General features: G+C 53.3%; 1 protein-coding gene across 14 annotated transcripts in view; it reads left to right on the forward strand.

The window, feature by feature from the left end:
- The window catches only part of ZNF618 (zinc finger protein 618), a 204884-nt gene that overhangs the window by 125117 nt on the left and 55070 nt on the right, over positions 1-24697 (forward strand). For 11 of the 14 annotated variants that reach the window (XM_005210569.5, XM_015472711.3, XM_015472704.3 and 8 more), the window contains 6 exons: positions 4164-4426; positions 17206-17283; positions 17894-17932; positions 22451-22540; positions 23439-23474; positions 23566-23643. In XM_005210569.5, the coding sequence (XP_005210626.1) occupies positions 4164-4426; positions 17206-17283; positions 17894-17932; positions 22451-22540; positions 23439-23474; positions 23566-23643 (584 nt within the window). Of the gene's footprint in view, positions 1-4163; positions 4427-12906; positions 13003-17205; positions 17284-17893; positions 17933-22450; positions 22541-23438; positions 23475-23565; positions 23644-24697 lie in introns of all 14 variants that reach the window. The other 3 variants (XM_015472703.3, XM_015472707.3, XM_059889530.1) reach the window with 2 other exon arrangements.

Raw genomic sequence — 24697 nt, forward strand, 5'->3', positions numbered from 1 at the left:
GCAGCATCCCTTGGCTTGTGGCCACATCTGTCCAATCTGTGGTTCTCCTGCCTTCTCATCTTCTCTGTATTGTCCCCTCTTCTGTCTGCCAGATCCCACCTGTGTCTCTGATAAGGGCACTTGTTATTGCACGTAGAGCCCACCCAGAGAATCCAGGACAGTCTTGTCTCAAGATCCTGAAATGAATTACATCTGCAAAGAGCCCTCTCCCAAATGAGTTCACATTCACAGATTCCGGGGATTAGGTCATGGGTCTATCTTTTGGCTTCCCCAGTGACTCAGGCAGTAAAGAATCTGCCTGCAGCAGGAGACCTGGGTTTGATCCTTGAATTGGGCTATCCACTCCAGTATTCTTGCCTAGAGAGTCCCATGCACAGAGGAGCCTGGCAGGCTACAGTCCACGGGGTCACAAAGAATGGGACACCACTGAACAACTAACCCTTTCTATCTTTTGGAGGGGCCACCATTTACCCATTCCCCACTACCACCCCCCCCCACCACCACCACTAAAAGCAAAGTTGTAGGTATCAGAGACAGATAAAGTGGTGTTCCTGGAGGCCTACTCACCACCACCCTTGTAATTCAGGCCCCATGGTTGCTTTTGGGCCATCACTCTGGAACCCCTAGGCCTTCAAGGATCACACTTTGAGAACCTTCACCTTAGTGAAAGGCCAGGTCCCTTAGGGAATTCCTTGGGTAGGGACCTGCTTGGTTTGGCTCCTATCCTGGCATTCTGGCCTGAGCTAGTGACCACAGACAGCATGTACTTACTGAGAAATATCCTTTTAGTGCCTGACTTTAGATTTTATGTTGAAGTGTGACTCGGGTTAAATATAAAATTCATAGCATATCTTGAGCAACTATTTTGTAGTTATCTATATATAAATCTATTTTACAGCGACACAAATAGAATAGATTATGGAGTGTCAGCATGTAGATGGATTCCAAGTGCTTTTTCACTAATATACCTAATGATTCGTGCTGAGAATATCCAAGGGCTCCACTGTACATTTAAATGGATATAATTAAAATAATGAGCTCTATTTTAAAAAATGATATATGAAAAAAAATTTTTAAAGAAGTTTGAAAGAGCTGCACCACTAATTCAAAGTGATATAAGGACTTCTGCAATTCCATTGTTATGAGGACACCTAATTAAATGTAAAGCATCCAAGAAAAGCAACATTTGGGCTTGTAAATCTAAATTGTAAAGCCAGAGGAAGAGAAGTCCCCATGTTCTCAGTGTAGCGTGGGCTTGGGGGTGTTGCCTTTAAGGGAGTGGATGGTTGTGTGCCCTTGTGCCCATGGGCGAGACAATGGCTGATGTAGCTCCTGGTGTAAGAGTTGCTCATGCCAGGTGGCGGGGGGAGGGGTGCCTTCAGAGGTGGGGGTCTAACTCCATCCCAAGCAATCAGGGAAGGCTTCCTGGAGGCAGGGATGTCATCGTGGACCAGTGTCGTCATAATGGCAGCTGCCATCCACGCACATCCATTCTGTGCAGCTCCCTGGCTCACCACCTGCCCCACGCTGGCAAGGTTCATGGTGGTCCCCCTTTAACAAACAAGGATACTGACCCTCAGAGAGGGGAGTGTCTGGCCCGAGGTTGTGGGGTTTGTGGACACCCAACCTGTCAGACTCCAACAGCCCAACTTGTCAGACTCCCAAGAGCCCTCCCTCGCACCAGGATGGCAGATGCTGTTGAGGTCCTTGAGGGCAGAAAGGGACCCTGAGTCTGCTTGGCTGGGATGGTCTCAGACCCCAGGGTGAGGGTGTTTTGGACAGGGGGCTGTCCTTCCTGACCTGTGACGTCAGCTGCAGGGACCGCTGACAGGTGGGACCCCTCCGCTCTGATGGCCTCTTCTCCAGGCCTGGGAAGCATGTCTGCTCTGAGCTTGGGACTGAGTGTCTTCTCCAGCCAGGGTCCAGCCTGGGAAGGGTCCTCAGTGGCCTGCCTGCCCAGCTGCCCCAGGACCTGTGGGCTGTGTTCTTGCCAGACTGGCCCCTGGCAATCAGACAGGATCCCTGAGTCCCATCTCTGTGCCCCATGAGCCTCAGAGTGGGCAGGACTGACCAGTGGTATCTCCTGCTAGGTCTCAGGGCAGGAATTGGGGTTTCAGCAACTTCCATCAGAAGTTTGTCTTAGTCAGTCTAGACTGTGTTCTGGTTCTGCATTTTTTACAATTGATCTCTTGAGGCCTTTTGAGTAGGTGCGGGGCTCCCTGCCTCCCTATGCAGAAACAGGCTCAGAGAGGATCAGGGCCCATGCAGGGGTCCAAGCTGGGATGGCAGTACTGGGGTTTAAACCCCATTGGTTTACTTCTACAGACCCTGCACTAAAATCAGTGCCATGTAAGGCCCTTCTCCAGTGTCCTCTGCACGCTTCCTTTCCCTCCCACCATCCTGTAGACAGTAGGTATCCTTAGAATGTCTCCACTGGGGCCATTCTTCTAGGTCCCTTGCAGACGCTGCCTTGTGTCTGCATCACAGCACTGTGGAGTAGGTGCTGTGTTTATCCCCACTGTATGGGTGTGAAGACTGAGGCTCGGGAGTGACGTCACTTTTGCAGGAACCCACAACTTGAGAATGGCAGTTCTGAGATTTGGCCCCGTGATGCTCCAGATTCAATTCCTTGCATCCTTTTCCCATCAGGCCGCCTCTGTTCCCTCTTCTTGGCTTGCAGACAGCCTCCTCTCTGTGTCCTTACCTGGTAGGGAAGGAGTGGGAAAGATCTTTCTCCTTCTTCAAAGGCCACAGTCCTATCAGATAAGGGTCCCACTGTTCTGATCTTCCTTAACCTGAATTACCTGGTAAAGACCTTATCCCCAGATACGGTCTCACCGGGGATTAGGACTTCACCATATGAAGTGGGGGTTGGGGGTGCAGTGGTGTCCACAGTACCTCCCCAGTGGCCCTCCTGTGCCCCCTCCTCATCAGCTAGGGCCTTCCTTCTCTGTCTCTGCTCAGTTCCCCAACCTGGGAGAAAGCTGAGAGCTGGGAGGGACAGTGGCCATGATAAAGTCCATGCTCTTGGGGTAGATGGAGCTGGAAGCCCAGAGGGGGAAGGGTCTTGTCCAGAGTCACACAGCAAGCCCCCAGCCAACCCAGGATGAGACCCCAGGTCCTGCCTCCCAGCCTGGACACCTCCGCTGAGCTCCAGTTGGTATACTAGCTGGCCCTGACGGAGCCTGCCTGAGTCTGGGCCTTGAAGTTCATGGTGCAGCTGCCTTTCTGGAGCAGTGGTGAGGGCTGGGCCTGGCCAAGGCAACATCACAGGCCTCGAACATGATCAGATTCCCCAGCTTGTGCACACCTTGGCTTTTACAACCAATGCCAGAAGGACGAGGGGCCCTTGTGATAAGACAGAGTCTCCCTGAAAGGAGAGTGGTTCCAGTGGATGGCGGGGACCTGGCTTCTTGCCTTGGCTGGCCACCAGTCTTGTGTGTGGCCCCAGGCAGGTCACAGCTCTGCGCAAGACCTCAGTGCTCTCCTCCATATTGAGTATATTAACTTGAGAATGGTTTCTCTTATTTGAAGAGCCACCTAGAGGCCAGAGGGTGGGGACCCAGATTGGTTCCATAGCTTCCCTGCCTTTCGGCTTATATGTTCCTGTCTATAAAGCAGGAGGAACTCTGCAGCCCTTCTGCAAAGGGTGGAGCGGACCCCGCTCTGCACACATCAAGCCGCTGACACCCCTACCACTCCAAGTGTAGCACCTACCCCCCTGGCTGCTTGCTGGAAATGCACTCTTAGGCAAGACCCCAGACCTTCTGAACCAAATCTGCGTCTTACCAAGATTCTCAGATGATTCATGGGCACATCGAAGCTTGAGAAGAACTGATTTCTTCCAGCTAGAGCTTTCCTTGCAGGTCTCATGTAGCTCCAGTTATACTGGTCACATTTAGACCTCAGCTTCTCCATCAGCAAAATGGGTGGAATTGGAGCCATCCGAGCCCAGTGATTTTCAAACTGTGTTCCTCGGAGCCCCCAGGGCTCCCTAGAGGATCCTCAAGGGCATGTGGCATGTGCTTTTTAAGGAAATGGTTACATGAGAGGTGGGTCTGTAGCTGAACATTTTGCAACCTCCTGGACTGGGAGGGGGGGTTTTCCAGGTAGGTCTGGGGCGGTGCTGGGGTCCAGTCTGAGCAGACTCTCTTCTTTGCCAGGGAGCGCTTGAAGCGCAGCCAGAAAAGCAACAAGCTGGAGGGGCCAGAGCCCGTGCCAGCTGAGGCCTCGCTCAGCACCGAGCAGGGAACGATGACGGAGGTGAAGGTCAAGACGGAGCTGCCGGACGACTACATCCAGGAGGTGATCTGGCAGGGCGAAGCCAAGGAGGAGAAGAAGGCGGTCAGCAAGGATGGGACCACCGGCGACGTGCCTGCCGAGATCTGCGTGGTGATCGGCGGCGTCCGCAACCAGCAGACCCTGGGTGAGCGCCTGTCCGCAGGGTCGGGCCTGGGCCGGGGTGGGCCCGGGCCAGGGTGGGAACGTGCGGCACAGTGCTGGGGGAGACAGGCCTGGGCTCCCTGCCCCTGGCCGGCTGAAGGGGCCTTCTGTGGCTCCCCTCTGCCCTCAGGGAAGGGCCTCGGCTCCTGACACTCGCCTTTACCTGCTCAGCTCTGCTCTGGAGCGCTTGTCTTCCCACTTGACGTGGCAAAAGCCAACCTGTCCTTTAAGATTTTCAGGTCAAATGCCTGGAACTTCCTGTGGGCCTCGTGGAACCCCTCCCACTGTGCATCCAGCACAGCGCGCATCACTTAGTGTCCTAAATGCCCGTCTGCGTTTCTTCCTTCTGGGCTTCCCCGGGGGCGACTTTCAGTGTGGGTCCTGTTCAGATTAGTTGTCTGATCAGGATCGGATGAGTCGTAGTCTGGCACGTTCTTCTGCCTCTTGTGGTCTGGGCTGGGCTCAGAGGAGCTCAGAGAAATGAGCTTCTTAGAAACCATCTCTCCCCGTTTCTCAGCGTGAGCCAGGGGATACCCCTCCGAGGCTGCCTACAGTCCTGCCAGGTTTGCAAACGCAGATGCCCGCAAGGCCCAACAGATACATTTATTTAGCATTGTGGAGATGAGCCAGACAGGCAGGTGGTGGGGCTCGGGTCCAGCTGGAGAGTTACGGTAACTAACTGGGAAGATGGGCTCAGCATGGCTGGATCTCTGACAGCACGTGCCAGAAATGAGAATTTTAAGGTAAATTCTTGTGGCTTTAAATGTTGGTGACTAATTTGACTTTTAAAATCTGCCAAAGGAAACATATCTGTGGTCAGAGTCCTTCCATGGGCCACCAGTTTTGCAACCCCGGCCTGTAAAATATAGTCCACATGCCGCATCCTGGCACAGAGGCCTTGCCTGGTTAGTTCCCAGACCTCCATTTGCATCCTCGCTGTCCTCCACATTTGTGTGCTCGGGAGGCCACCTGCCTGTCCCTCCTGGGGCAGCTCTGCCCACCTCCTCCTGAATTCCAGGCTTCCGTCCCGTGAGAGGCAGGCAGGGCCTGGTAGGGGAAGGCTCCCCTGGCTCTCTTTCCCCGAGTTTAAACTCAAGTCCTGTTGCTGTTTTTCGCAACCGCTGGGGATCAGCCTCGAGCTCCCATTCCCCGCTGTGCCTCAGCTGGTTGTGGTCTCTGTCGCCCCTACCTGGGTCGCTCCAGTGTCCTGCTGGCAGCCTGCTTCTGGCATCGTTCGGGTTAGTCAGGGAGCATCCTCAGGGAGGCTGGAAAATGCCATCCTCCCCCGAGACAGAAGCGGAATGAGCCAGAAATACTTGCTGAAGAGCATGAGTGACCTAGCTCGGTGTCAAGTGAAAGAAGAGTCTGCTCCAGGACTTGTGTCTTAGCTCCCTCCACCCGGCTTCACACCCTACAGCCAAGGACTGTGTCAGCCTATAAGGGACGTGTTCGTTAACAGAGGAGATATCTGCCCATGCTCAATTTTGTGGGGCGGGCGGTGTTTTAAGACTCACTGGACCCAGAAGCTATGTATGCCCTTCACCAGGAGGTGTCTGGTGAAGGGTAGTTGAATCTGAATCTTGAGATAGGGTCGGCAGTCAGGCTTCAGGGGGGAAGCCTGGAGCGGCCACGCTAAGGAAATGCTGGGGGGGTCCTCCCTGGGTCAGCTGCCTGCACAGTGAGTGGCCCCAGGGCCTCGTGCCAGCCACGGACGCTGGTCTCCGGCTCAGCTGCTTCTCAGCAGCAGGCGCCTTCCCCTTGCTGTGCCTTGCTCTCCTCTCCTGCTAAAGCAGGCATGCTCCCTGTCCTGGCTGCCCCACGGGTGTGGGAACCACACAAAGGGACAGCGGGTGGGGGACGATGCTGTGCGCGGAAAACCTCGGCTCCTCAACCTGGGAACGCAGGTTCCCTGACTTAGTGTCCGTTACAGCTTGGGCAGGCCGCTTGACCTCTCTGTGCCTCAGTTCTCACAACTGCGGATTCATGGGGCTGTGTGAGGATGCACCGCGATCACGTGTATAAAGTACTAAACATCGTACTTAGTAAATAATTCACCATTATTCGCAGTAATACTCGTGTTGATAGTATAACATACCCCTTCAAAAGGAAAGAGTAGCAATAGTTTCTGCTTTTTCCCCAAGTCTGAGAAACAAGCCAGTGTGCTGTAGAGAAGAAATAGGATGGGGAAGAAAGCCAGCACTGGATGAGGTGTCAGAAGACATGGCTTCTGGGTGGTTCTTGATTTTCTCCCCTGAGCTCCTTCTAATACTGCTCCCCGCTGCCCCACCAAAATCCAGGGACTTTCAGGATGTTTTCAGATTTCTGAGTAAACTGCTTTTGAGGACCCTGTGGAAAAGGTTTAAAAGCAATGGTTAGCTGTGGAGCTGCCAGTTGGGAGCTGGTACCAAAGCCGGAGCTGGGCACTTCCTGCTAGTGGCGACGGTTGTCTCACACCCATCAAGGCTGACCTTCCACCTTGAGGGTGTAGTTTCTGTCAAGGGTCAGGCTTGAAGGAATCTGGCTTGGCCTTTTAGCAGCAGGAAAGAAAGGCAATTAAAAAAAAAGATGATGTTAGAATGAAACCTTATGAACTCATCCCTTCTCAGAATGGCATGTAGACATTATCTTATGGTCCAAGTCCAGGTAGTTGCTGCTGGCTATTAGGAGTTCCGTGTTGAAGGTTCTGAAGGGTGGCATGATTGATTATTGATGTCTACCACGGATGTGAAAGTGAGCAATGGAGCCCCACGTGCTATAGATTTGGCACGCGGTGCCCTCATTTTATAAAGGGGCAAGCAAAGCCCTGGGAGATGGAAGAGACTTGGCAACTCTACTTCATAACACCCTGTCCCACCTGCTCCTGGAAGTAAACAAGGCGGGAAGGCATTCCCTGGGCTGTGGCCAGGGCGGAATGCTGGTTAGAGTTACTCTTTGAATGAGCTTGTGCTACAGTGTGGCTGGGCACTGTGGAGTTAACATGTTCCCGAGGCACTTGGCAGGGACGCAGAGGGCTCTGGCCAGCTCTGCCACTGAACAGAATAGTGCTCCTATTCGATCAGCCAGTGCTGTCTCATGAGGGAGCCTCCCGTTTGCGGGCTCTCTGAGCTCCATCCCCCTTGTCCCCACCCCCAGGTCCTCACTGGCCCTTTAACAGCCATCAGATGAACAGTGTTCCCAGTGGCACAAACATTATCCCAGGCACTTCCCATGGAGGAGCCTGGTCATGGACACATGGATGGTACTTGGCAGCTTCTCAGACGAGGAGCGTGGGGAGGGGCATCGATGCCCAGGAGGCTGGCTGCCAGGCTTGCAAGTAGTCTCTGCTAGTTCCCTGCTGCCCAGAAATTCTGTGTACCAAAAAGGGTACTTCTCACTCTTGAAAGACTGTCACTGCCATTGAAATCATTATGGAGCTTGGGAGCAACATATCAAGTTTCTTTTTTAGCAAGAAGAGCAGAGATAATACTGACCATGACAGTTTTGTTGGGTAAAACCAATAGTGAAAGGCATCCCTAACTGTTGGCTGCACATGTCCCAAAAGTGTACCTCAGAATCCTTCTCAGCACAGTACACTAAGAAGTCATGGCCAGTCAGCTAGAATTGAAAAATCTGAAATGGACACTTGCTGCCATCCTTGTCCTAGCTGATGAAGACAAGACAGGCTGGGTTTACAGCAAAAAAAGCATGCAGCCCATGGAGGAATGGTGCAGAAGAGATGATGGAACACTTATAGTGTTCACAGCTTACAGCATTTTGATGGGAGGGGACTGAGCAGACACATTCCAAGTAGCCGCAATCCCAGTGCAGGAAAATCACCAGGAGGTGATTGCGAATCAGTACGAGGGAGGGCTCTGTGATTACAGAAAGTGTTTGGTAACTGAAGACAGGCCTGTGAGGGAGGAAGGTCCTGTCCTGGAGATGGGTGAGCAGAAGGGGGTCCCTAGATCTGGTACAGGAGGGAGAGTCAGTCAGCTGGGAGCCTGGATCCTGCAAGGATGTTTCTAGGCAGCGAGCTTTGGGCACCAGGGCTGCCCGGGGAGGAGAGGAGGGGAAAAAGGAGGTGGGGTCTTGGCCGCAGCCCTGGAAGGAGCAGCGGAAGAGCAGACAGCCATTCAGACACATCCGTGTGGGTTTTGGTCTGTTATGATCCTGAGCGGTGAAGGTCCTGCTTCGTAGTGCCAGCTGATAGTTAGTTTCCTGTTTCAGTTGGTGTTGGCAGTGCTTTGGGCTTGAGCCTGCCAGAACCAACCCTCAGCTCTTTTGCTACAGCCACTCAGAAAGGAAGGGTTCTGGCCTCCTTCCCAGGAGCATCTTATCCCTGCTGCTGACTCTTCATCAGGTGGTCCAAGGTGGGTTGGGGGTCCTGATTGGAGGGTTTCCATGGCAAAGGATCCCTAGCCTGTAAGCCAGGAGACCTAGGGTCTGCCCCTTGTGGGGCTGTGCAAGGGCCCGTTAACCTCTCTGAGCCATAAGGTCTTCATTGATTAGGGGGTATAATAAAATCTACCTGTCTTTCTAGTAGGATTGTTGAGGTCAGAGTGTAGTGATTGGTATGAAAGTATTTGTAAGGGGGAACAAAAAATGCAAAGTGGGGCTTCCCAGCTGGCGCTAGTGGTAAAGAACCCATCTGCCAGTGCAGGTGTATGTAAGAGATGCAGGTTTGATCCCTGGGTCAGGAAGATCCCCTGGAGGAAGGCATGGCAACCCACTCCAGTATTCTGGAGACAGAGGAGCCTGGCGGGCTACAGTCCATCGGGTCACAAAGAGTTGGACAAGACCCGACTGAAGCGACTTGGCACACAAAAAATGCAAAACAGAGACCAGTGGTACTAGCCAAAGTCCTGGATGTTGACATGTTCGGGGTTACCTCTAGAAGCAGAAAGGCTGATGGCTTCAGACTTCTTTTCTTCAGTGTCTCCTAAAAGAATTTTGAGGAATCGTATTCTCTTTCACATTTTTGAGTGGACATCTAACATTTCTATCCAAAGTTTAAATAATTGCAAAGGACAGAATTTCTGGAGTACTGTGTTTTTAAAATGTGGCATTTTGGAAATAAAACTGTGGACTACTCTTTTAAATGTATCCAGGGGACTCCAAACTCCACCGTTTCTGATATCCACCATCATTCATTAAAAAATAAAAAACATAATGAACAGGCTCGTCTTCAACAGTCAGAAATTTTACATCTTTCCTTTTTCTCCTTGAACTCATATTTCCAGTCCGCTTCTCTCACAGGATTTTATCCTACTGTGATATATTTTTTATGCTTGAGAGTCTTTTATTGATCACTGTTTCACACTCATCTCCCACAACAAGATGTACGTAAATTGAAATAGAAATTTCTAAAAAATTTGTTTGGATCATAAAGCTCTACGTCTTAAAACATTTTTTCCCCTGATCGAGTTGTTATTAGCATACAATTTGTCAAAAGCAAATTTAGATAAATAGCAAACATAAAAGTAAAACTTTATGGAAAATGCACCTCTTAATGAAATGGATGGGGTTTTATTTCTTCTTCCATTGGCTCACATTTCTGTGAATTAATATTTCTTATTGTCGAGGGAGACAAGATTCAGCATTAATTTAGTTCCTTTTTTTCCACTTTCTTAAGTGTAAAAGCTTAGAAGCCTTGTTCATGTAAATAAGGAGCCAGGGATAGGATGGAATCCTGTTTCAGCAGTGTCACTCAATTCCTTGAACTCCTTCCAAGTTGTATGCCAAAAATCACACGGGTCTATCATCAGACATTATTTTTAACGGTCTCTTCACTGACAACTCCATTAGATCCTTCTTCAGTTTTGTGGAAAGCAAAGAATTAGAAATCACCCAATTTACAAAAGGAATTGTTCCCAGTCATTCGATGCACCTGCATTCTAAGTCCAGCTTCTCTTTGCTTGGAGCTCTCAGATGTCCATCCCCCCTTGTACGCCACCGTAGGGGATTTAGGGGTGGGTGAAAAGACCATCGTGTTAGCTGTGTAGAAACGGGTGGCGGTGATGAGAACCAGTTGAGCACGGCCTCCCTGCCTGCTATGTTCTCTGGCCCGTTGGCTTTAGGGTTATAGGAAGAAATGCATTGGGCAATTGATAACTGGGAATTGATCCTCTTAAAATTCCCCATGCTCCAGCACCCCCAGGGGATTTGTACTCTACATGGAGGACCTTGGCCTGAGGTCATTCGTTCTGAGTCCACGCCCAGAGAGCCTCAGGAAACCTACTTGTCCTCTTTCCAGCTTACCTCTCCTGGGTCCCTGTCCCCCAGTAGGCCGTGGGCCCAGCTCTGCTGCATATTAGAACCAAGTGGGCAGGACGCTCCCGAGCATGTGCGCTCCCGAGTTGCTTTGCGCTAAATACGGGGTTGCCTGTTGTAAGGAGCTGTCTCTCCATCCACCCGCCTTGTGTCTTTCTTCTCTCTTTCACCTGCGCCGGATTTCTGCCTTAGTGCATCTTGTGTATCCTGCAAGGCACTGGAGCTGATCAGGAGCTTGATGGGTGCAAGGCATGGTAGAGTTGAGGATTGCTGCCCACTTTGCCCCTTTACCTCGGCCTCCTACTTCTCCCCTCCATGGCTTTGGGAGCTAGACCCGCCTGCTCTCACCTGGCCTCACCTGATCTGTCCAGTGCTTCCAGGAGGGAGCGTAAGCCAGGCTGTCTGCCAGGTGGTTATAGACAGTGTTGGACAGATGCTTTTCATCAGCACTTCCTGATTTCCTCTCCCCATCACAGCAGGATGGGGAGAGGAAAAGGCTCGCATCCATGTCTGGCATCTTCTGCCAGCCACCCTCAGGCCCTTGATCGGGTGCTCTGGGGGGTTGTGTCGTGGTGCCAGACATGGTAGGAGGTTCTGCTCCCCGGTGCTGGGAAAGCTCCATGTCCAACAGGGGTTCACAGCTCCCACGGCATCTGGACCTGGCGTGAGGATGGTGGGTTGGCTCTGGATCCCCGAGGGCCAGCCTGGGGCCCAGTTGCTCACTAGCCACTAGCTGAGTGGCCCCAGCCCTGGGGCCCGAAACTTTCCACGTTAATGGTTGAAGTGGGTGTTGAGTTGTCCCAACACACAGGGACTTCTGGGAAGATGGAGGGTGGAAATGAAAAGCCTGGATATGCTCAGTAAATGGTAGCTATTAGCAGGCACCCTCTCTTCTCTGCTTGCTCCCAGGGGCTGACCCTCTGGTGATCACACACAGGCTCCGGAGCAGGACAGATCAGGCCACCTCTGGCCTGATGTGTTGCCCCGTCGTCTGAAAAATGGGGATAATAATCACCTTTCTATGCTGGATTTGTGAGGATGGATTGAGCTGATGGGTGAGAAGCCCCCGAGTTCACACCCCACCCCACTCCCACTCGCTGGCTGTGTGAAGTGGGCAGATTGCTGCTTTCCCACCCATGCAGTGGGGTGCAGTGGGGTCAGAGACCAACCCATGCAGCGATTTTGGAGAGGCACAAGTGAAGACTTGCAGTGCCTGCACTGAGTAGAGAAAGACAGAGACAGAGGACAGGAGAGTAGTTGGGAAATGGAGCAGACTGAAGAAGCGTGCGGGGCAGGGAGTCAGGCGACAGAACGGGGACCAGCTGAAGTGAGTCCCCTAGAAGGCCCTCCAGCTGCCACTGCACCAGCCTGGGGTACACGGTGGCCACGGGCCAGGGGGATACCAGGCCACAGCACACACGAGGCATATCGTCCCTGGAGGGTCATTTTGCTGGCAGGATTATAGTGAGAAATGTTGGGTTATAACCTCACGATTGCTGTAGAATTGATGCTTTTGAACTGTGGTGTTGGAGAAGACTCTTGAGAGTCACTTGGACTGCAAGGAGATCAAACCAGTCCATCCTAAAGGAAATCAGTCCTGAATATTCATTGGAAGGACTGATGCTGAAGCTAAAGCTCCAATACTTTGGCCACCTGATGCGAAGAGCTGACTCATTTGAAAAGACCCTAATGCTGGGAAAGATTGAAGGCTGGAGGAGAAGGGGACGACAGAGGATGAGATGGTTGAATGGCATCACTGACTCAACGGACATGAGTTTGAGCAAGTTCCGGGAGTTGGTGATGGACAGGGAAGCCTGGTGTGCTGCAATCCATGGGGTTGCAAAGAGTTGGACACGACTGAGCGACTGAACTGAACTGAACCTCATGATGGATAATTTTATGTTCTATCTATATTATGAGTCAGGACAGAGGAAGCACAACACTTCAGGAGCGTTTGGTCCTGTGGCTGCTTGCTGCCTTCTGCCACACCCCAGCCTCCCTTGGGGAAGCGTGGCTGCCACTTAGCCAGCACAAGCTGTTTAGTGAAAAAGCAGACAGCATGACCTTGTGCATCCATCTCATGTGCAGATGGGGAAACTGAGGTTCTGAGAGCTCAGGGGACTGGCCAGCCCTAGACTCGAGAGTCCTCCTTACCTGGCCCCTCCCAACCCACCCCATCTTTAAGGGCTCTTTCTGATTTTTCACATAATTCAGATGCAAAAGCACTGAATGGCAGCCCCCACGGCAGATCTGTGCGAGGCCAGTATTCGGACACCTGGATTTTTGACCAAGCGTTGAGATGTGCATCTGGTACGTGATGGTTGAGGGGCAGGAGGACCCGATGGGGCCAGCATGAGGGTGGAGGCATGGCTGAATGTCGGCATCAGCAGTAGACCCTTGAGTACGCAGGGCCTGTTAGTATCTGCAGAGACTGAGCCTAACCTCCTCTACATCGTCTCTGCCCCCAGTCAGCAAATCTGAGCAGGCCCGGGACCCTGGATGCTGACTGCTGGAGGGCTGGTAGAGCGTGTAGGAATCTGGGTGTTGGGAGTGTGGGGCCCGTTTTGGCAGAACTGCTGTAGACTACAGCTCTGAAATGAGCCTTGGAGAGAAAGAGATTCTGTGGTCAAATTGGTTGGGAAATCTGGGGTTAATGGTCAGTTGCGTTCCTTTACTGCAGGTCCTCTTCCAGCTGGCACAGCTCTTGGGCGTGTCTCCCCAGACGGGCCATGCCTCCCACTTGCTTGACCATGGGCCCCTCTTCCCAGGACCTATTCAGGAAGTTGGGTCCAAGAGCAGTTCGGGGAAAACTGACAGTAATGCCAGCGCCCCTTTACCGAGTGCCTGCTGTGTACTGGGCACTGTGCCGAGTGGTCTCCGTGTTACTGCTCATGTCATTCCTCCCCCGTCTCCTTCAGTGAGGTGGGCGCTGTTTTACTGCGTCCATTTTATAGAAAGGAAGCCCGAGGTGTGGGCTTTTCCCTGGCTTGTCCAGGGCCCCATCTGTTTTGTGGTGAGCTGGGATTTGAACCCGGGGTTGCTGGCGTTGCTGCACTGTAGGGCTGCCGCTCTGTTGCACTCCCCCCATGCCCCAGACCCCTCTGCCCATCCAGACCCTTCTGCAGACAGGGCATCTGCAGCCCGGGGTCCCAGGGTGAATGAGGGGCAGGCAGGGCCTTGAGCTCAGGTGTCCCTCCTGCCAACACAGTGCTCAGTCTTGAGACTCAGCATGCTGGGCAAGTGGTCCGTTTTGCTCTGGGGCCAGGAGAGGGCCCGAGGGTGGCAAACTGTGCCCCTGTGACTCTGAATGGATAGAGATCTGTGAGCAAGGCTGCAGGTGCCCTCGGCGCTCTGTGGATTGAGGGAGAAGCCTGTGGGACTGACTGATTATAAACAGTGTCAACTGGGCGGATGAGTTGGGGACATCGCCCTCGGCGCTCTGTGGATTGAGGGAGAAGCCTGTGGGACTGACTGATTATAAACAGTGTCAACTGGGCGGATGAGTTGGGGACATCGCCCTCGGCGCTCTGTGGATTGAGGGAGAAGCCTGTGGGACTGACCTGATTATAAACAGTGTCAACTGGGCGGATGAGTTGGGGACATTGCAGCCCGCAGGCTCTGTCCATCAGCCCACACTTACCGTACGGTTTGAGGAAAGACCTCAGGTCATTGAAGGCAGTTGGAGAAACTGAGGCCCAAGTCTTGTGGCAGAGAACGGCAGAGACCTCATCCGGAAGTGGGTCAAGTCTGAACAAGGCTGTGGCCTTGGTCCTTTGGGGAGAGAGACCCCTCCGCTTGCCTTCCATGGGGCTCCGGCCCCTCTACCTCCCACTTGCCTTTCCCTTCTCCCGCCTGCTCGAGTCCCCTGACTGGCCACCCTTGCTGCAGCCTTGTCAGGGCCCCACACTGTGGCCACCAGGTCCTGCACTTGGCTGTCATAGCATCATCACCCTGTGGGTCCCCTTGCACAGTGGCCTGTCTGCTTCCCATCAGACAGAGGGCAGTGATAGCAAACTCTTTAAGGTCTGAGCCACCACTGGGTGTGAACTCCAGGTATCAAGTCAAGTCGTGGCTGGGGCCTCGGTGCCTGGCCCGTTGAAGATACTCGGCAAATTCCCTATCATTGAAGGGGAATCAGCAGAAACTGTTGAGGAGCGGGTGGAAGCACGGGGAGGGAATCCAGGTCTTTATTACACAGTGACAGATGAGGAGAACAGCAGGATGCTGTGAATTTACCGAGCCCCTGCTGTGTGCCAGTCATGGGGCTAAAGACAGGGAAATATACACTCTGATCTTTGCCCTCCGTGTGTGTATATTTTTCCCAGTGAGACAAGGGTAACACATATAAAACTGTTGAATAACAGGCTGCTAAATCCCATGCTGGTTTGGAGGACAGCGTTCCCTTGAGGGACCCACGGTGGCCAAGTAGCGCTGCCCACTGGTGGGCCTGCTGACTCGTGGGTTGTAGCTCATTCATCCTGACCTTGATCATGAGACGCAGGCATCGTAGTCTTGTTTCACAGGTGAAGAAGGTGAAGCTCAAACTGGAAAAGGAGTGTGCCTGCGATCAAACAGCCAGGGAGGGGGGGCAGAGCCGAGCTCATCATCAGGCTCCAAGCCCAGTGCTCTTCTGACTTGACTTGATACCTGGAGTTCACACCCAGTGGTGGCTCAGACCTTAAAGAGTTTGCCTGCAATGCAGGAGACCTGGGTTCGATCCCTGGGCCAGGAAGATCTCCTAGAGAAGGGAATGGCAAACCTCTCCAGTATTCTTGCCTGGAGAATCCCATGGACAGAAGAACCTTGTGGGCTATAGTACATAGTGTTGCAAAGAGTCAGATACAACTAGCAACTAACACTTACAGACGGGCCCCTGCACCCGGGTGACACCCCCGGAAGTGGAATTTGGTGGCGCCTTGACTCACTGACTATCTGGTCTTGTGGTGGGAACACCACTCATTCTAAATTCAGTCTTCCATACCTTTTTTCCATAAGGAGACTGATGCCTGGCCAGTAAATGGTTGAGCTGAGACTGTATCCCAGAGCTGTTGGATTTTAAACCAGTGGTTCCCACACTTAGTTGCTGAGCATCAGAATCCTCTGTGGATACTTGGGGGAAAGGAAGATTCCTAGGCTCCCGGCCCCAGCCACTCAGGTACCCTTAGTGTGGAGTGGGGCCAGGGACTCTGCGTGTGTGTGCAGGCTCCCAGGCCGTTCTGTTAGGAAGGATGGGGCCTGGACCTAGGTCTGTGTGAGGGATGGGCAGGGCCTTCCAACTCCTGGGGCCTCTGCCAGGCTGAGTCTGATGGGCTCTGCTGGCTTCCCTGCTGTGGACCTTTACCCTGCTCTGCGTAGCTAGGCTCTTGCCTTTGACCAGTCTTTGGTGCCCACTGGGAACTCAGCCATTTCAGTCTCCCTGCCTCTGGGAGAGGGCTTCTGTAGTGACTCATATGGTAAAGAATCTGCCTGCAATGCAAGAGACCTGGGTTTGATCCTTGGATCAGGAAGATCCTCTAGAGAAGGGAATGGCTACCCACCCCAGAAGGGCCTGGAAGAGGGCTGGAGTCAGGCATTTACATCAGGTTGGTCTCTGCACATCAGAGGGAATAACATGGCACCTCAGCAGATGAGAGGGGTCCTCTCCTTGCCAGACGCGTGCGTAGTCGGGCTGGGCCCTTTCTGGGGGCTGTATGGAGCCACCTCTATGAGATAGGTACTTCTAGCCGCATTTTACAGTTGAGCAGACTGAGGCTTCGTGTGTTCAAGGAAGTTACCAAGGTCGTGCTGCTGGTGGGTGGCAGAACAGGGACAGGGATCTAGATGTGTCTGGTTCAAAGCCTGTCCTCTTGACCTCTGTCCATCCTGACAAGGAGGAGTGGTAGCTGGAGATTATTCTGTTGCAGCTAAGGGATGATTTCCTTACATGGGTGCAGTTTATTCCTTACTCTGAAATTCTTTTATATTCATCTCCTTTTTTCTTTCAAGGAATAGCCATGAGTAACCTAAGAAGTTACAGTCTGTGTCTTACAGACTTGGAAGCTGAGGCCCAGAGGTGGGAAGTGACTTGCCAAGGTCACTCAGAGAGTTGAGACAAAAACCTGAACTTGACCCCTGAACTCCTGGCCTCCAGCTCAGTGCTGTCTTTGCTGGTGCTTACCACCCTCTTGCTTGTAGGGAACAAGATAGCCTGTGGGCGCAGAACTGGTGTTACCTGGGGCTTCCCAGGTGATACAGTGGTGAAGAACCTGCCTGCCAGTGCAGGAGATACAAGAGATGTGGGTTCTATCCCTGGGTCAGAAAGATCCCCTGGAGGAGGAAATAACCCGCTCCAGTATTCTTGCCTAGAAAATTCCATGGACAGAGGAGGCTGGCGGACTATAGTCTGTGGGGTTGCAGAGTCACACCCCACTGAGCCCACCTACTATTACCTGAAGTTGTCACTGAGGGTCCTGGGGCCTCTTGGTTGTGCACAGTAGATGCTGGCTGACCCGTCTCTCCTTTCCTGTCTTCCAGGGTCCTATGAGTGTGGAATCTGTGGCAAGAAGTACAAATATTACAACTGTTTCCAGACCCACGTCCGGGCACACCGAGGTGAGTGGTGTACCAGGGCAGAGCTGAGGGACCCCTACCTCCCCATCTGCTGCCTGTTTTTTTTTCCATGCTGACCCCTCGAGGATGACCTCAGAGCACTTTTTGCAGTGGAAGTGGGACCCAAGGCAAAGGGGAGCGGCCTCCTTGACTTGGGGGAGCACCCTGGGGTGGGGATGGAGTGGGGCGGAGTGCACAGGACGTGCCACCGAGCTTCTGCTAGCAGTGCTCTGGACTGCCGCACGTGGCCCGCATCCTCCCACGGGGCTTCGGTGCTGCTCGGTGTCAGCAGCCCTTGCCGGAAGTACTCGTGTCACCTTGTGTGATGCTCACAGGATGGCACCCTGCTGGAGATGAGGACGCTGGGGACAGGAAGGGTGGTTGCCGCTCCCTGAGCCTGACCCTGGCAGGTAGGGACGAACGGCCCCAGGTCAAGGCCTGCTGGGCGGCAGGAAACACAGGGAAGGCTTTGGGCCTGCATCTTGAGTGGAACGGGGCATCCCCGGGCGGGCAGGATCGGCCTCTCCTGGCCCCCGCCTTCTTGGCTTCTCTCCCTCTTGGCAGTGGCCCTTCCACCGTGTGGTTGGCTCACCCCCTTCTCTCTCTGTTACAGACACTGAAGCCACCTCAGGAGAGGGAGCCTCCCAAGGCAGTGAGTATTTTTCCCTCCTCTTGGGCTGCGGGGACTGAGAGGGCCAGGGGTGGGGGAGGAGGGAGAGCCAGGGCCAGGGTGAAGCTCTCAACTCTATACCCCAAGATGGCCCTGGGCAGCTTCCGGGAGGCGCCTGAGAGCACCTTTGCCAAAGTGTGCTCCGCGGCATAGTCATTCTAGGGAAGTTAACAGGCGATAAAGGGTGCTCTGGCCAGATCACCTGGGGAAACCTTGAATTCTGCTAAGAGGAACATGTTGCTTTGCTGGAGACTTCTCAGGGCCCTTCATTGGCAAAATATGTACATGCACCCCAAAAGGGACCCAGTGTGTGCACTCTGTTCTTTTGACTCCCGCTCATGGGTTTGGGGGCTTCCCCCTTTGGCTCCAGTGCTGAAGAATCCGCCTGCCAATGCAGGAGACTCGAGATCAATCCCTGGGTCAGGAAGGGAGGGAGAAATGGCACCCCACTCCAGTATTCTTGCCAGGATAATCCCATGGCTAGAGGAACCTGGCAGGCTACAGTCCTTGGGGTCGCAAAAGAGTCAGACAGGACTGAGCGACTAAGCACACATTCACGCATGGATGGGTCGGGGGTCGGTCACCGTAACTCATGTTTGGGAAATGCTACTTCAAAGAGTTACTTCAGGAACACTCACAGACATGAATCCTGGGGCGTGGTGTCCCAGCCCTGGGGATGCATGGAGCCTCAGCATCTGGGGACACTGTTCCACTTGGCTGCTTGCGGGGGCCCTGCCTGCCTTCCCTCCAGATCTGAACCCACAGGGCTGGTAGGCAGCCAGCCAAGGGGTGTAGGCGGGGGTGGAACCTCTCCCCACTTAACAGACCTGAGCTCCAGAACCCAGCAGTTCCCCTCCCAGGCGCGTGTATGCGCATGTCCACCCAAAGATGGGAATGAAGACATTCTTAGCAGGGACTTCCCTGAGGGTCCAGTGGTTAAGACTTCACCTTCCAATGCAGGGGGTGCAGGTTCGATCTTTAGTTGGTGAGCTGAGATCCTGCATGCCTCAAAAAAACCAAACAGAAAACAAGCAGTATTGTAACAGATGCAATACTTTAAAAATGGTCCACATCAAAAAAAATATTAAAAAAAAAAGATGTTCTTAGCAGCACTGTTCATAACAGCTTCAAACCAGAAACCACCCAGCACTAGCTGAATAGGTGAGTAACTCACAGCGTGTTCTCACAGTGAACTACAGGACTACAGCATAGCCGTGAGAAGTAGAGACAGCGGCTACACACTGCAGTGTGCATTACCCACAAACAGAACGTTAGCAGAAGGAGCCCGGCAGAAAGAGTTCCTCCTCTTACGATCTGTGTACAGAAAGTGTGGAGGCAGAAGGAAGCTAACTCATGATGCAAGAAGTCAGAGCCATGGTCACCCTCGGAAAGGGGCTTCTGGCTTTCAAGATTGGAGCTGGGTATTGGCTACACAGATGTTTGCAGTTTCTGACAGGGTGAGGAGTTGAACATTTAGGGTGTGTACATTTTTCTGTATCAGTGGTCAGCGTATTTTTTGGTAGGAGACCAAAGAGTAAATATTTTAGATTTTGCAGGCCAGATGTCTCCATCACATCTGCTCAGCTCTGCCATGGAACATGAAGGCAGTCAGGGACCGTATGGAAATGAATTCTTTACCAAAACAGATGCTGGGCAGGCCACAGTTTGGGCACCTCTGTTCTACTTGTTTGGTATACCACCAGAAAAAGTTTCTTAAAATAATAAACAAACAGGACTCCCCCACTGCTAGAAAATCCAAAACAGAGTAGTTCAAGGAGGTAGGAAGGACCTTAGTTCCTTTGGGTTCTAACAGGTTTTCTTCTGAGGCACTTTCTCATCCACTCTTTCTTTGGATTCTTCTTGTTGTTCAGTCGCTAAGTTGTGTCCCAACTCTTTGTGACCCCATGGACTGCAGCACGCCAGGCTTCCCTGTCCATCACCACCTCCTAGCATGAGAGTTTGCTCAAGCTCATGTCCATTGAAACAGGGATGGTATCCAACCATCTCATCCTCTGTTGCCCTCTTTTTCTCTTGCCCCTCAGTCTTTCCCGGCATCAGGGTCTTTTCCAGTGAGTTGGCTCTTTGCATCAGGTGGCCAAAGTTTTGGAGCTTCAGCTTCAACATCAGTTCTTTCAGTGAACATGCAAGGTTGACTTCGTTTAGAATTGACTGGTTTGATCTGCTTGCTGTCTTAGGGACTCTTACCACATGATTCTTAAACCACAGGAAAGGCCAGTGCGCTGAGACTACCTCTCCGTTTCCTGGAGAATCTGAGCATCAGATTGGCCAGGCACCTGCCCCCAGGCCTGCAGCAGGAGATGGCGAATCCCGTGTCCACTCTTGAGCCCCACCCCGCCCCTGCCTGGCCCCTGGCTCCTTCTCCCTCAGTAGCTCCCTTCTCTTCGCCTGCCTGTAGTCAGCCGCACAGTTGAAGAACTTCCCTATTTTTCTTTCCTTCCTTGGCTTCTCTGGGCCCCCGCCTCTCCGGCAGCCCCTCAATGCCCTGTTATGCTCCATCTGGCTTCCGTCATTCCCGGAGGCTCACTGGTTGTGGAGGATTTGGGGACTGAGGTATTTTTGGTCCTTCCGTCACTTTTCCCTTCCTCCCTGCAGTATTCTTTCCCCGTGGCCAGTGTGCTCGACTTGACCCTCAGTCTTGCATTGCTGCCCGGACCCCCCGGGCAGCCACGCCTGCTCAGAAAGCCTGGCGTCCTCACACCCCGGCCTTGTGATGGGAGCCTGGCCGTGGAGTCCTGGGGAGAAGGTTCAGTCCAGCCTTGTTTTTGCAAAGGAGGATACCACGTCCCAGATAGAAGTCATGCAGTTTGTTCAGGGTGGAGGTGGGCAGAGAAACCAAGTCTCACACCTTCTAGTCCAGGATCTTTCATGTATTTGGGAGAAAAATAGCACAGGCGTGCATAGAGGCATAGACCCGGTTACCAGTCTCTCAACTAAGAACCTCAAAGGTGAGCTCCACATCCAGCTTTCTTGCCACTGTGGCATTCGTTCCCTTTGTTCAACTATATTAGGTGCCATTTACTGCATATTTATTGCATGTTATGCCTTGTGCTCATTTATCCTTTATTACAATTCTGGGAAATGAAGAATTTATCATTCCCATTTTGCAGATGAGAAAATCGAGGTGTGGACAGTTTAGGGCACATGTCCAACGTTAATGACACCTGACTACAGGGCCTGCCTGCCTCCCAAGGCAGATTGGCAGTGGCATTCCTAGAGACGCTGAGCTCTCCTGGGGTTCTGGAGACATGGTCTCACTGACAAGAAACTCATTTTGCCCTTCTCCCCTTGGGTATAAATCTCATCCTAATTCCCTCCAGCCTTAGATGAGCCTGGGGGTGTGGCCCCATCCATGCAGTGGTTTGGGATTTGACAGAGCAGGGTAGGGGAGCTTCTTAGCGGCAGAAAGCTGGGGGTTTGCATTTTCTCAGAGGTGGCAGATGGACGTGGCCCAGTGGGTAGGAGAGGGGCAGTGTGGACAGAGATGAGACACACGGGGCAGGTAGCAGCAGGGCGACCAGCAGTGACCAGTATGGGGGGCATTGCAGGGGCAGGAACCCACCTGGAACCAGCAGACTCAGGTGGCCTTGACTTATCCACCTCTGTTCCCCAGATGTCCAAGAAGGATTATGGTCCCGATGGCACGTGATAGGGGAGGTGGTCTATGCTGGATTGCTGGCCACGGGCAAAGATCATGTGCCAGGCTTGGAATTCTGGAACCGTTGGCACGGGAGAGGCCCTGGGAGTCGGCTCATCTACCACCCTCCCAAATTAGGGGGGAGATGGGGGACCCTGAATCCCATGGTGGGGTTGGTACTTGCTGGCAGACCGGGTGAGGCAGGCCAGGACCGAGACTCTCCTCCCTACCCCCACCACCTCTCCCTGCACCACTCCGTGGCTGGCTGGGGCAGAGGCTTGGAGATGGTAGGCCTGGTAAGATGGTGGATGCCTGGACCCCATGAAGGGACACACGCAGGCCCGCCTTGCCGTGGGGCTTGTGGCAGGTCCCTTCCGATCCTCGGTGCCCTTGAGTGTTAGATGGTTGTTACTTCCTCCCTTGGCTGTAGGGACAAATGCAGGAAATGCCCGCCGGCTCCTGGCCTGGCTTCTCTCAGTGCAGTGCCCCACCACCAGCCCAGTTGCTCGGCTGTGTCCGACTCTTTGCGACTCTGGGGACTGCGGCACGCCAGTCCTCCCTGTCCATCACCAGCTCCCGGGATGGTTATTTTCATGGAACTTTACAAAGGAAGGGGGGCCAGTTATGAACCCAGCCCTTAGGGACTCAGCACACATGGGGTGCCACTGGGAGTGCCTTTCAAAGTGACTTCCAGGCTCCCCGGTCTCCTTCTGGAGAAGACTCTTAACACTCCAGGGGCTCGTCTCCACGGATCATCGGTTGGGCCCAGTCTGGCCCAGACCCACCTCTCAAGGCCCTCAAGGGCCCGAAGCCCTGCTAACCCCGTGTGCTTCTGTCCTCCACAGACAACTTCAGGTACACGTGTGACATCTGTGGGAAGAAGTACAAGTACTACAGCTGCTTCCAGGAGCACCGAGATCTGCATGCAGTGGATGGTGAGTCAGGCCCCTCACCCCTGGGAGCGGAGTCGTGCAAACAGACCTCTCTCCCGGGCTCTCACCAGGCCCCTGCCCCACCCTCAGCTTCCCCTCCCTCCCCAACCCAGAGACGGTCAGGCCGCAGACAGACCGCAAGCGAGTGAGCGGAGTGGCCAGCTTGAGAGGATTCTGGACGAGGGAAGGTCCCCATCATGCTCCCTCTGTATATACTTCTGATTAGGGTAACCCAAGTGAAATTGCCGTTTTTGTAGGTCAAAAATCAGTCGAATATCAGCAGTTTTATATCAGTTCGTTTTACGATTTCATGTTGAGTATTCACATGCTCTGGTGAAATTAAACCAATTTTTTAAAATGAATGATGATATTTTAGCATCTTAGATTATAGAGTTAGAAATTAGAACGATAAATTTAGGTAATTTATTTTTGGAATCTTAAGAATCCTGGAAATAGGGTCTTCGCCTGGGAAAGGATCCTGGAAGGTTCCCTCTCCAGTCCCACACCCCCAGCCGGAGTCAAGCCCTGACATCCAGACCCTATCCCTATAGCCACTGGCCCACCCGTCCTCTCTCCTTCTCTTTCTCTTCCCGTCCCCTTATCCCTTCTTTTTCTGCTGCCCTGGCCCCTCCAGTGAATGGCAGAGATCTAAAAACAGGCCAGCCAGAAAGCATCTTCCTGCCCTGGGGTAGTCCCAGCCCATGGGGAGGGTCCCAGCCCCATGGGGAGAATGAGGAACAGAAGGACGTGCCCTCTTGGGGCCCCTGGCTGTCTGGGGCATCCACAATGGTTAAGGCAGGCTCGTGGGACCTAGGCCGGGGGCATTGGGCAGAGGCAGGGACTAACAGGGCTCCTGTTTGCTTCTTTTCTTCTGCGGCTGCTGCCTCCCGCCCGGGCGCAGTGTTTAGTGTGGAAGGGGCCCCTGAGAATCGGGCAGGTAAGTCCTCGGTGGCAGCCCACCTCCCTGTCCCCAGCTGAGCTCCAAGACCTGGTTACCAGGGTGCTAAGGGCCATGTGTTCTCCCACAGACCCCTTCGACCAAGGTGTCGTGGCCACTGACGAGGTGAAGGAGGAGCCCCCGGAACCATTCCAGAAAATCGGGCCAAGTATGCAGGCCTCTCTCGGGCCGGGGCTGGGTGGGGAGACAGGCAGGGGGTGGCCGCGGGCAGCAGGGCAGGTCCCACTCCTGGAAGGGGTAGTGTTGGGAATCCTGCAGCAACTGGCTCTGGCCAGTGAGCCGCTGGCCTCCTTGTACCTCACTTTGCCCACCTGTCAAATGGGTCAGTCACTCTTAGGACTTTAGTTTTTGAGAAGCAGCAGGACAGCACAGGGTCCAGGTCAGAGCAGTGAAGGTAGCACAGGCTTGGTGGCTGGTCTGTTAGCCATCCGGAGCCCTGGCTCCTCACCTGTGGAGTAAGGGGGACACTTTGCCGCAGGTTTGTTGGGGGATTAAATGAGATCATGGCTGTAAATCACCTATTCATTAGCACAGTGCCTGGTACATAGTAGTGCTCAGAAAATACTGTTGTTATTTTTGTCGAGTGGGTTTATTAGCCAGTGAAGCTATCCAGGGGAGCCACATGCGGACACTCTAGTCCTCACCCCAGTAAACCCCTGGGGGGCAGGAGCCATTCACTTGACCTACCTGTTAGCAACACATGTGTTGAGTGTCGTAGGGACACAGCAGTGAGCAGGATAGATGCGGCCGTGTTTTGGGTAATTTACACGGTGGGGACAGGAGGCAGGCATTCAGTCAATAAGCAAGTAGTTACAACATTAGAAGCGTGGGGAGCAGCAAGGCCAGGAGGTGACTGACCAGCCTTAGGAATCCAGGAGGCTTCCGTGTGGGGCTGAGAGTGGGGACGAGCCCCTGCACCCCATGTGAAGGCAGGAGAACTGCACTTGTCCCAGAAACTGAAAGCCAGGTTGGGTCTGAGTTCAGATCTTAACAGAGCCTTGGAAACCAGAAGGCAGTTAGACTTCATCCCGAGGGGACTGAGCCAGCGTTCACCCAGTGGAGAAGGGACTTGATCAGACTGGCATTTTAGGAAGGTATTTTGGCTGCTGCAGGGAGTATGGATTGGGGTGGGGCGCGGGGGCGGGGTTTTCACAAGTGAGACTGGTCCAGCCCTTCAGGATTTTGCGTACTTGCTCCTTCCT

This window comes from Bos taurus, chromosome 8 (genome assembly GCF_002263795.3).
Source record: "Bos taurus isolate L1 Dominette 01449 registration number 42190680 breed Hereford chromosome 8, ARS-UCD2.0, whole genome shotgun sequence".
Classification (NCBI taxonomy): Eukaryota; Metazoa; Chordata; class Mammalia; order Artiodactyla; family Bovidae; genus Bos; species Bos taurus.